We start from the raw sequence: 12,504 nt of genomic DNA, 5'->3' as shown, positions 1-12,504 counted from the left end.
ACGTGGGCCTCTCACTGTTGTGGCCTCTCCCGTTGCGGAGCACAGGCTCCGGACGCACAGGCTCAGCGGCCATGGCTCACGGGCCCAGCCGCTCCGCGGCATGTGGGATCTTCCCGGACCGGGGCACGAACCCGTGTCCCCTGCATCGGCAGGCAGACTCTCAACCACTGCACCACCAGGGAAGCCCGCAACTGACTTTTATATGTTGATTTTGGATCCTGTAACTTTATTGAATTTGTTTATTAGTTCTAATTGTTTTTTGTGGAGCACACTAGCTATTTTATAGAGGGACTCAAGGGTGATATTCAAAGTACTGAATGGATACTGAGCCAAACAGCACTGGTGCCAGCTGTAAGCAACTGGTATAGCCATTTGGGTGTGGACCAGCTGCATGCAGCCCTGGAGCCAGATGCTACCCCCGTTAAGATCAGAGTTATCCGATCAGGAGACCTCAGTCTGGTGTGAGGTATGGTGGATGCTGCAGTGTTGGAGGAAGATGGTATAGGGATATGCCCTACCCCTACTCACATTGCCCTGCCCCTGAGGAGCTCTCGGTTCAGTGGTCCTTCAGCTGCCCCCAAGAACTAAGCAGGGCTGTTGACTGCAGTTAATTCATTTAATTGTCCAGATATTGGACTAGGCAGTGAGGATAGAGCAATAACAAGATAGGCGCATTGCTGGCTTTGTAGTACAACAGTGCTGTTTTATGTCTATGAATATTTTCTACATGGCAGGTCTCATGTTAATCATTTCACTTGTATTATCTCATTTAATCCATAGCCAACCCTTTTTTGGCAAGGATACTAAGGCTAGGGAAATAAGTGACTTGCTCAACATCATACAGCTAATAAGAGGTTAAACCAATCCAACCTCAAAGCCTGCTGGTGTAACCCCTATCCTATAGGGCTATTTGGGGCTCCCTAGAAGACAGACTATTCTCAGCCTGCATCTCCCACTCTCTCTCCAGGTGACAGTCTGACCTATGAGATCAGGAACAGGAAGAGTGAGGAGGAAGAGGCAGCCCTGGATGAATGGATCGAGGTGATGGAGAAGGGGTTACCTCTCTCCCTCATCGCCACCAAAGGAGGCATCGAGTCTCTCATTTCCCTCTGCTCCACTCTCATTGAAGGACAAAGGAAAGGGGCACAAAGTAGGTTCCAGGAGCACCTGGCAGGGGAGCGGGGTGGGGCAGATGCCATCTCAAGGAAAGAAGTCACACACCAGGGTCTATGGGAGTCTTTCTGATTCTCCTCCATAACAAAAGCTTTAGCTGAGATGGATGGTCAGTGGTAAGAGGTTGGGGTGGTGGACCCAAGCTGAGAAGTGAGCAGTTCTGGGCTGTCCCTCAGGGCTGAAGGAAGGTGTGATGTGGAGACAGGTCCTCGTTGGTGGTCCCTGGAGCTGTGGCCTCGTGCAGGTTCTGGGGAACAAGGCTGGAAGGTCAGAAAGGGTGGAGTTTATAGCTAGAGCTAGAGGAACATCCTTTCCTTAAACCAAACCCAGATGCAGAGCCAAGCAGTCTGGTGAGACTCAGCTGGAGGCCCTTCTGGAACCTTCTCGATTGTGGCTACTCCAGAAGTAGCCAGTCAGCAACATGGCTCAACCTTGAAATGTCACTTCTCTCAGCACTAGAATGGGCCCGGATTATCTAACTGCCACATTTTGTAGATGAGAACATTGAAGCTCAGAGGAGAGAAGGATCCACAAGGAAAGCCTGTGGCAAAACTAGGCCCCACGCATAGGTTTTCTGGCTTCTTAATCTTACTCGAGAGCATGGGCTTCGGAGTCAGACAAACCTGAGTTTGAATCCCAATTTCTAGCTGTGTGACTTTGGGCAAGTTACTTCCTCTCTCTGAACCTCACTTTCCTCATATGCAAAGTGAGGAGAGCATTGTCTTCCTTACAGGGTTGCACGTGGTGTGAGGCATCTGGCACTGTGCTCAGAACACACACTCAGGGCTTAATAAACAAGAGCTGACATTATCATTTTACCATTGATTTTCATGGCCAGGTTCCTTACCAGTTAAGCAAGGTCGATAGCTGGGGGAGGGAGGAAGCAAGGAAAGGTGGAGGAGAAGGAGACAATGTCTCCTACTATCCTTGTCATATTATGTCTTGAAATATAGTTATTTGTTTACTTGATTTATTTCCTTGCTAGGTTATACATTTCTGGAGGGCAAAGGCTGTGTCTTATTCATTTTTTTAGGGATTAGGTATTGAGCACTTTCTAGGTACCTGGTACAGTGCTTGGTACTAAACATGCATAATCTACTTACGTCCCATGAAGTAAATGCTATGATTATCCCCATTTTTCAGAAATAGAGGTGCTGAGAAGTTAGGAAACTTGCCTGAGGCAAGTGGTAGGGATGGGATTCAAGCCCGAGTTATCTGACTCTAGAATCCATGCTCTGAACCATTAGAGCATATGGCCTCTCTGACAGTATTAGCTAAATGCTGGCTTGATTTCAGTGTCATTTAATTTCCATATTGCCTTTAGCCCCTCATCCAAAGTTAGCCAGTGTTTTGTCTGCCAGTGATGTTCACTGAATGAGAAATGAATGGATGCTCCAAGATAATCCCTCCAGCAGCTCTACACCTAGTAGATCCAAGGGGATACAGCTATGACCATGGACCATCCCTGAGGAGCTGAAGTCTGCATATGAATGGGTTTGAACACAAAGTGCACAATCGGTGTTTATGTACATTTTCCTGCTTTCATCAAAGTATCATAGGAGTTCATGACCCCCAAAATGGGAAAAGACATTAGTCATTATAAAAGAATATAAACCACTGCAGGACCACGTGATAAATTCTCTACAAACACAGTCCAGTGGTAACAGGAAAGGGAAATACAACTTCCCAGGTGATCTAGAGTCTAAGTGCCAGGTGGGCTTCCAGAATTTAGATAGTTGGCAATAGGTAGCCAAACAGAGATATTGAGACTGGGAAGTAGCGTGATTAGAAAAATCACTCTACTCCAGGGAAATATGGAGGATCAGCAGTGTTGAATTGGGTTGAACTGGATCGAATTGGTCCAGACCCCTCTGGGTCCTGCAGGTGCTGTGGAGCTGACAGACCCTGACAGGTAAGCTCTGAGCAAGCTCTGAGCCCAGCAGAGATCTCTCCTGACAATATCTCCCCTGGCCTCATATAATGCCCCAGCTCCTTATTGCCAAAGCCCTAAGAAGGTTGGATGGGAATTTGGCCAAGCAGGGTGTGGAGAATCAGTATAATCCTTGGATCCATGGGAGTTTATTGCCTTTGTTCTCTCCACCTCTCCTAGTGTCCAAACACACCTTCTGGCAGGGCTGGCGGGAACAAAGCCCACAAAAAGTGACATCCTGCCCTAAGCCACTGAGCCCAGAGCAGATGCTCCAGGACAAGCACACGACCTGCATAAGGGTCTCCGAGGTGAAGTCCATGCTGCAGGAACTCCTGGACTCCACGATGTTCAACCAGGGGGAGGTTCGGGCCATCAGGTACATGTCTGCTGTGGTCGAGAACCTCAACAAGGCCTTGATGCTCCAGCACAAGGAGAACAGAAGCCTGGAGGCCAAATACAGACACCTGAAAATAGAGATGACCAAAGAACTCAGCAGCCAGAGGCTGTATTTCCAGAAGTCCCTCCAAGTCCTCAAGACTAAGAGAGATGCCCTACTAAAGCAGGTAGAAATTCTAGGGGGAAAGTACCATGACCTTCTCCTGAGGAAGCGTGCCTTAGAGTTCCAGCGGAACAAGGCTTAGTCTGCTAGAGGTCAAGCAGAATACTCAGTCAAGATCTTGGTTGACTCCCCAGCCCCTGCCAAGAAAGAGGCCCTCCGAAAGAAAGAAACAGTCATAGAGGAAACCCAACAGGAGCCCAAGAAGGAGGAGCAGTTTTCACCACTCTCCCCAAGTCGCCTGGCCATGACCTGGGAGAGTAGTGCTAGGCCTTCCACATGTCAACCACTTTCCACCATGACTGTGCATTCAAGGACTGCAGACGTGTACAGCAGCAAGGACACTGAAAATCTTCAGCCTGTGTTGCCATCCTCCATGGATCACAAGTTTCCTAAGAAATGGGAAAGACCGTCAGCAGAAAGCCCAGGCCACAAAGTCAAAGACCAGAAGGACTTCTTCAAGGAAGTGACCCAGGAGAAGGAAGGACTCCAGATGAAGTCCCATTTTCAGAAGCAGCTGTCCCCAGAGAGCTCTAGGAAGGTGGCCTTGGAGAGCAAGGCAGAGCACTGGGAAGAGGAACTCAGCTGGGAGAGGCGAAGGCAGCAGTGGCTGGAGGAGGAGATGTGGCTGCAGTGGCAAGAGAAGTGGGCCCTGCTGGAGCGGGACACCGGGAGAAGCAGCGGCAGTGGGAGCAGGGGGAAGCAGCAAGGGGGTGGCAGCGGAGATTGGCCCAGGAGCAAGGGAGCCCATGGAGGGGGCCGGAGCGGACAGGAGAGGACGTGGAGAGAATGGGCTTCATGCCCACCAGTCGATGGAGGGACTTGGAGGAGGCATCACTGGCACCTCCCTCAAGCCAGGCCCAATCTGCTCACCAAGGCAGGAGGCCACACTTGCCCAGGTCCCCTAAGACCCAGCAGCCTGCCCCCGGAAACCAGAGGACCATGAGTTCAGCCGAGTTTACTCAGAAACCACGGGCCCGCTGTGTTCCCACGAAGCCCAAGAAGACGGCCTCCCTTCCTGTCACGGGGACATCCCTCCGAGAAGTGGCCCAGCCCCCTTTGCATACATCCCCAGTAACTCTGAAGGGGAAGGTATACCACGTGGACGTGGAGGCCCAGAGGAAGAACCTGCAGCTCCTGACTGAGGAGGATCAGCTGGGGCTGCCCCACTACCTGCGCAACAAGGTGCGGGAGCTCACCACCACCGCCGTGGAGCTGAACGCGCTCAAGCTGTGGTGCCTATGCCATAAGTACATCCTCTACAGACATTTCCAGAGCCTCCGGTAGGTCCTCCCTGGCACCCACCGGCACCCACCCACACCGCTGCAATATATGGGCAGAGCCAGAACCCAGTGAGAAAGGAGGAGCATGGGGCAAGTGGGATGGGGAGAATCACCCCAGGCCTGGACAAGGTCCCCCCGAGGGAGGGTACCTGCGAAGGACACCTGACCTCGGAGCCTTGGGCAGCCCTGAAGGTGTGGGAGGTCAAACACTTACACACTGCTCTCCCTCTAGTGAGCTTTCCTGCAAGCCTTTCTTCCTGTCTTCCTACTGTCCTGTCTGTAACCCGCTTAACACGCTCCCCCATTTGCCTTACTTTTATTCCTGTTTCCAGCCCAGCCCGAGCCTCCTCACCTGACACCACCTCCTGCTTCTCTGCTCCCTGTTTTCCCCAGCTCTCACAGACACAGAGTCATCTCTGGTTAACAGAGAGTTGGGGGCAGGAGGAGTCTCCTTCACCCACTAAATCACTTCCCTCTCTTCCCAGACAAGAAGTGATCAACCACGTACAAGTTGTGCGAGAAGCTGGAGCTGCCTACAAGGCCCAGAACCTCTACCTCTTCCTGGAAAACGTCGACCGCCTGCAGAACCTCCAGCTGCAGGCCTGGACAGACAAGCAGAGGGACCTGGAGGAGAAGCGCCGAGAGTGCCTGAGCAGCATGGTGACCATGTTCCCCAAGGTGGGCCTCCCACCCGGCGACCTTCTCAGGGGTCAGCACAGCCGGCAGGGATGGGGCCAGGGTGGAGCCATGGGGCTGTGGGGTGTACCTGGGCGCGGGAGAGCAGTTGGGAAGTAAGCAGATTAAAGCCTCTGAACCAGGAAGAGGGGAAGGCAGGAGACAGCCTGAGCGTAAGGAAGGCCAGTTTTCCAATCTCCATATATGGGGAGAGCAAGAGAGGGAGGAGCCCTCCAAAGGAGCTGGACAAGAAAGCTTCTTCTGGAGGGGAGGTAGTTGGAGCCTGCAATCCTGACTCTGTGCTCAGATTCTCCCTCCCCTGTGGGTCTCCCTGTCCAGCTCTTGTCTGATCTGCTTGCTCTCCAGGCTTGGTCACAGCTGTCTTCTTCACCCTCATGCTGGCGACTCCCTTTTCTTCTCTCTGGGGACAGCTCCCCTGCTTTCTCTCTCTTTTTTTTTTTTGCAGTACACGGGCCTCTCACTGTTGTGGCCTCTCCCACTGCGGAGCACAGGCTCCGGACGCGCAGGCTCAGCGGCCATGGCTTACGGGCCCAGCCGCTCCGCGGCATGTGGGACCTTCCCAGACCGGGGCACGAACCTGTGTCCCCTGCATCGGCAGGCAGACTCTCAACCACTGCGCCACCAGGGAAGCCCTTTTTTTTTTTTAATGTGCTTTGTTTTTGTTGTTACGAGGTAGAACTTTTTTTTTTTTGGCTGCATTGGGTCTTCGTTACTGTGCACTCAGGCTTTCTCTAGTTGCAGCGAGCGGGGGCTGCTCTTCGTTGCAGTGCATGGGCTTCTTATTGCGGTGGCTTCTCTTGTTGCGGAGCACGGGCTCTAGGTGCGTGGGCTTCAGTAGTTGTAGCTCGTGGGCTCTAGAGCACAGGCTCAGGAGTTGTGCACGGGCTTAGCTGCTCTGCGGCATGTGGGATCTTCTGGGACCAGGGCTCAAACCTGTGTCCCCTGCATTGGCAGGCAGATTCTTTAATGTGGACCATTTTTAAAGTCTTTATTAAATTTGTTAAAATATTGCTTCTGTTCTGTCTTTTGGTTTTTTTGGCTGCAAGGCATGTGGGATCTTAGCTCCCTGACCAGGGATTGAACCTGCATCCCCTGCACTGGAAGGTGAAGTCTTAACCACTGGATCACCAGGGAAGTCCCCAGCAGCCAGATTCTTAACCATTGCACCACCAGGGAAGTTCCCTACCCTTAACTTTTTTTTTTTTTTTTTTTTTTGCGGTACACGGGCCTCTCACTGTTGAGGCCTCTCCCGTTGCGGAGCACAGGCTCCGGACGCGCAGGCTCAGCGGCCATGGCTCACAGGCCCAGCCGCTCCGCGGCATGTGGGATCCTCCCGGACCGGGTCACGAACCCGTGTCCTCTGCATCGGCAGGCAGACTCTCAACCACTGCGCCACCAGGGAAGCCCCCTACCCTTAACTTTTTTAAAAAAATTTTATTTTATTTTTTTATTTTTGGCTGCATTGGGTCTTCGTTGCTGCGTGCGGGCTTTCTCTAGTTGTGGCGAGCGGGGTCTACTCTTCATTGCAGTGCGCGGGCTTCTCATTGCAGTGGCTTCTCTTGTTATGGAGCATGGGCTCTAGGCACATGGACTTGAGTAGTTGTGGTGCATTGGCTTAGTTGCTCCGCGGCATGTGGGATCTTCCCAGACCAGGGCTTGAACCTGTGTCTCCTGCATTGGCAGGCGGATTCTTAACCACTGCACCACCAGGGAAGCCCCCCTACCCTTGACTCTTAATTGACAGTTTGCCTGGATACAGAAGTCTAGGTTAGAATTCATTTTCCCTCACAATTTTGAAGGCACTGCTCATTCATTGCCTTCTAGGTTTTGGTGTTGCTGTTGAGAGTCCAAAGTCATTCGGAGTCTTAATCCATTGGGTTTGACCTATTTTTATTCTCTAAAGTCTGCCTTCAGTTTCCTCTACTCTTTCCCCTGCTACCAGGGTCAGAAAAGCAGCGAGTGCTGACATGGTCCACAGGAGGCTAGCTGATGGCTTGGAGGGATTGCAGAATCCCGCAGCAGTGACTCAGAATCTGCTGAGATCTCCTCTAGGGCTGGGCCAGTAGGTTACCCCACTGAGTCCTGAGCAGCCACGGCCAGAGTCTGGGGGAAGGAGTGTCCTGAGGGATTCAGTGTAAGTGCCGGCATAAGGCAGTTGGAAGAGCCTTGGCCATGGGGATGTCTCCCAATTCAGTTTCCTGTCACCTTATATTAGTCCTGATCACCTGCTGTAGGTGTCTTGACTTGCTAAATTGGTTTTGAGGTTGAGAAGGAAAGGGACCATATATATAATAATTCTTTAGATGGCTGTGAGGGTTCCTCCAGCTCCTTCCCCAGGGCCAGGGCAGAGGCTGAATGACAAGACACGGAGAGCATTCCTGACACAACCTGGCCCGGTAACATGAGTCTCTCACAGCTGCTCTGGCTTCCTTTAGTTTTTTCCTTGCTGTTTTGCCCATTGTCCAGATTCTCCACAGCAAAGGAGAAAACAGGAACTAAACCAGCAAAGAACAATTCAAGGAATTTCTGGGAAATGCAATACCCTGAGGTCCCAGGCATACCTAATTGGAGGCATTCCCTGGGCCTCACCCTTTCTGCTCTGCCCCAAGTCAGGCAATGCCTCCTCTGGCACTAGAGAGAGGATGAATTCCTTTCTCTCTGATGCCTCTCTGCTGGTTCCTCTTAGCTCCAGCAGGAGTGGAACATTAACCTGAACACCCCTGTGGTCACCTCCCCAAAGTCAAGGAAAAGCAAGCCTCCTCCATCCTTACTGCGGAACATCCATTCCAGCAGCCCCTCCTGCAAGCGACACCTGGAGCTCTTTATGACCAAGCACCAGCAATGTGTGCCCCTGCAGATGGCCCAGTAGGTGCATGGAAGCCAGGGGCAGCTGGCTAGGTGGGTGAGGGAGGCAGGGAGCAGGGGTGACCAGACTTGCGGGGTGCGGGGGCGGGGTGGCTGGCAGCTCAGTGAAGGCACAGACAGGCAAAGCTCACCCCATGAGTTGCAAGGAACCTAGCTTCTCAGCGGCCTGCCCAGCTCTGGCCATTGGCCCAGATGGGGGTATGTGTGTATGTGGTGTGTGGGCTTCATGGCACAGCCTGACCAAGTATGTTTCAAACTATGCAACTGAAAGACTCCTGGGACCCACAGCTGAGAACTTACAACCATTTCCACCCTGAGCATTGGTCTGGCACCTGCCACTGGTCCATCCATGTAAATCAACCTGATCCTTCCCACCACGTGACCCCTGGGCTCAAAGAGACACCACGAGTCTCTGGGCAGCCAAGAAGAGACACATCCACACCCCCCTGGTGTGGCCAGTTCAGGGCTTCAGGCCCAGGGCATGTGCCTGGAGGAATAGGGGCTGTCTCGGCAGCCTCTTCCAGTAGCTCCTCAGCTAGAGGAGACCCAAGGAGGTGAGATTTAGAGTTGGGAAGGGAAGAGATGCGGCAAGGAAGGCAGTGACAACTATTTGAGAAGGGAAGAAAACCCTGCAGAGCTTGTTGCTTCCCAGTCCCTCCCTTTCTGTAAAGACCTCCTCATCTCTTCTTACACTATCAACCTTCACACCCCAGCCAACAGGGGAACCAGCTGGAGGCCATCTGGAAGACTGATGTGGCCTCCTCCAGTCACCCAGTAGAAAAGAAGACCCCCACCAGCCTGTCCTGGGACCAGCTGGGGGGTACCCAGATATTCCCCGGCTGTTGGCATTGGATGTGCATTCCTCCTACCACAAAAGCTTGATGTCCCTCATGGCCCGGTAAGATGCAAGGCTGGACGGTTAATCTGGATTCAGGGAGATCTGCCCACCAAGGGTACACACTTCTGTGTCCAACAGCTATCTTTCCAAACATTAATAATGACCTCATTTACTGTACCACATCAGACAGAGAGATGCTTACCTGCCTCATTGGCCATGAGCTTGGGTCCCCATGCCAGCACCATTCTAGTTCTCTCAAAGGACTCCACACGGCGTCTCAGAAGATCACGACAGAAGTCATTCCTTCCCACTTGCTTCCTGGGCTGCACGTGAATTGCTCAAGAGGTGTTTCTTGCCCTAGGCCTGGGGGTTATTCTCAAGGAGAGCCAGGTGCAGGTATGGAGAGATGAGAGAGACCAAAAATCTCAGGATAAACTGGGCCCGTCTTTGGCATTGTCATTTCCTTATTGCCTTCAAGAACTGCCCCTGGGAAGAGCAGCTGAGGGGAGGCGGGCAGGACTCAGTGGGCCAACAAGGGACTTTTCTGGTTAGGAAGGTTCAACTCTGCCTCTCTTGGCTTGAAGATGCCAATATTGAAGACTCAAGGCTGTTTCAAGGAGCCTTTCTAGATTACTAACCCCAGCTGCCTCTTGTGGCCCTGCCCCTGCCCCAGTTAAAGATCTTTGACAGGGATGGGAATTTCCTGGCAGTCTAGTGGTTAGGACTCGGTGCTTTCACTGCCAGGGCCCAGGTTGGATCCCTGGTTGGGGAACAATCAATAATATCTTTGACAGGGAGAGGGCACTGATGCCTGCCAGTGTAGACCTAACCAGAACCAAGGCTGCAAGATGCTGCTGCTGCCCTCATCCTCTCGACAGGAACTTAGGGAAGACGGGGTGGCACGGCAACATCAAAGGAGGCTGGTCCTTGGCTGTGACTCCGCTCTGAAGTGGGCCTGAGAGTCCCAGCTGGACATCAACATTATAGCCCACCTAGTACATAGATACCTGGTTTTCAGTTCCTGAAGAGTTTCCAAGTGTGTGTGTGTGTGTGTTGTTGTTGTTGTTGTTAGTTGATTTGGATACAGCAAACAGAACTGAGAATAACCAAAAACAACACTGGCAGAATTTAGTAACCCAGAGATCAACTGGGGCCGCACCTGCTGAGATTTGGCTAAACTTGCCCCTGACTCTAGCACCCCCATAGTGGTATCTCTCCTCTTTGAGCGCCTTCTCTCCCTCTGCATCCCTGCCAGTGCCTGGGCTCTGCTCGTCATCTGTTTCAACCTGAGGTACCAACCCCGCACACGTGAATATGTGCACATAAGTATCAAGTATACACGCTCCACTTGACCCCAAGCATTTCACGATCTTCATAACTTTCCGAAAATTTAGCGGGGTGATAGGGAAAGGGACTCACAGTGAACAGTACCGAAGAGCAGCCTCCTTTCTTCCCCTCTCTCTTTGGTTTAACATGCAAAATTCAAAAACTCTTTCCCGTCTCTCATGCAGAGCTGTCCCACCTACACCCATGCCGCCACTGGGATCTCAGCTTCAGACTTAAGCACTAATCAAAATATTGTTCCCAGCAAAGACAGTTTCTCCTTTCCAGGGGAATTTAGATGAATACAATTTTCTTCCCCTTTTTCAAACTCTACAGCAGTTTTTTCAGTTTATCACACTACCAGGTGTAGAGACCAAGCCCTGCTGCTTCTGTCTTCTTTATCCACATGCCAGGTTGGTACCACCTACCTGTGTGTCAAGCTGGTCCTCGAGATTTTAGTGTGGGTGCTGCCTCCATCGTCTTGGGATCTTGCTGCTGTGGCATGAGAATCTGCCGCTGCCCAGGCTACTGCTGCCCTAGCGTGGTGGTCGTGCTGCTTTCTTTGTGCATTCTCCGTGCGTGTGCACCTCTGGAGACACACTGCTTCCACTCCCAAAAGTGCACCCTCTCTTTGGCCGCCTGCCCCTGGCCCACCTCAAATCTGCAGGCCCACCTGTTGTGTGGGTCCAGGTCACTCACCTCTTCACGATCCTGCTGACCTGACCAGCTCCCCTGGCCAAGTTGTCCAGTTCACAGCACCAGCTAGTTTCATAACTAGGGCCAGCCTCGCACCGACTGTCCCATTCTCCTGGTCTGCCTGGCGTTGGCAACCTGTCTCATCAAACGCCCGCCGGGGTGTCCTCTCAGCATGTGGGGAAGGGCTATTAATCTTCCCTCTGTGATTTGGGACCGTGTCCTTCAAAAACCAGCAGACGCCCTTCTCCAAGATCTTTTTTCTGCTTTGTCTTACAGGTGTCTCCCCTGGGCTGTCTGTCTGACAGGTAAGATAGCTATGTGCCTGTACACACCGAGCGCTGTCTGCAGTTGGAGAAGTATCTTAACCTTGACTCTAACTGCCCTGCCCTCCCTTGCTCAGAGCCGATTTCTGCACAAAGTACACAATGGTTCACACGTGTGTGCTGAGATGCAGTGATTATGGATTCACAGACTTCCAACGTGGTGCTGACAGAAGAGAGAGCTTATAACTTGGTTTCTGGGAAGGAACCAAGATGGGGGTGGAGAGGAAGAAACGTGGATGGGTAGGAAGGAGCAGGAAAGAGTGAGGGGAGGGAAGAGGGAGTATTCTGTAACGTGAAACGGGAGGAAGATTCACAAGAAAAGAAGCAGAGCCCCTGGGATGTGGCAGAAATGTTGTGTTAAGCAGTTCCACATCTGGGTCAGTCTGGGCCCAGCCCTGGACTGGTCTCCCAGAGACAACCAGGGAAGCTCTCGGGTGGGCTGGGTGGGTACTCACGTCTCAGGGCCTTGTTTCATCTGCTTCCCAACCGGTAACTGTATTAACCGTTTCAGTGCCTCAGTGACCCAAAGAAAGGAAGGCCAGGAACACCCAGAGGAGCCAGCTGAGCTTGTTTGTAAAAAGTCAAACGAGTCCTTCCCTGGAACCCTAAAAAGTCAGAAGGATCGAGACAATTGCAGTCCTTGCTCCATGCCTTAGCCAGTGATTCTCAAAGTTGTTCCAAATGCAGATTCCCAGCTGGTGTTTTTAAACAAACACTCTGGGTACTGCCAAGTAATCCTAGAACTTTGAGAAACACTACTTTTCTCCTTCAGTCCCCAAACTGTACATTTTTAATAAAATAGAGATGTGTTTATTTTTAAA

General features: G+C 52.0%; 1 protein-coding gene across 1 annotated transcript in view; it reads left to right on the top strand.

The window, feature by feature from the left end:
• Positions 1 to 12,504, top strand: part of FAM186B (family with sequence similarity 186 member B) — a 22,089-nt gene extending 9,585 nt beyond the window's left edge. Inside the window, 7 exon segments of the mRNA XM_027108197.1 lie at positions 968 to 1,150; positions 3,284 to 4,321; positions 4,324 to 4,942; positions 5,428 to 5,620; positions 8,325 to 8,503; positions 9,217 to 9,401; positions 11,637 to 12,504. Of these exon segments, the coding sequence (XP_026963998.1) occupies positions 968 to 1,150; positions 3,284 to 4,321; positions 4,324 to 4,942; positions 5,428 to 5,620; positions 8,325 to 8,503; positions 9,217 to 9,385 (2,381 nt within the window). The 3' untranslated portion in view covers positions 9,386 to 9,401; positions 11,637 to 12,504.

This window comes from Aethalodelphis obliquidens, unplaced genomic scaffold, assembly GCF_003676395.1.
Source record: "Aethalodelphis obliquidens isolate GAN/ISIS:26980383/991018 unplaced genomic scaffold, ASM367639v1 scaffold8, whole genome shotgun sequence".
Lineage (NCBI taxonomy): Eukaryota > Metazoa > Chordata > Mammalia > Artiodactyla > Delphinidae > Aethalodelphis > Aethalodelphis obliquidens.
The sequence above is the reverse complement of the archived record's forward strand: the minus strand, read 5'-3'. Positions and strand labels throughout refer to the sequence as shown.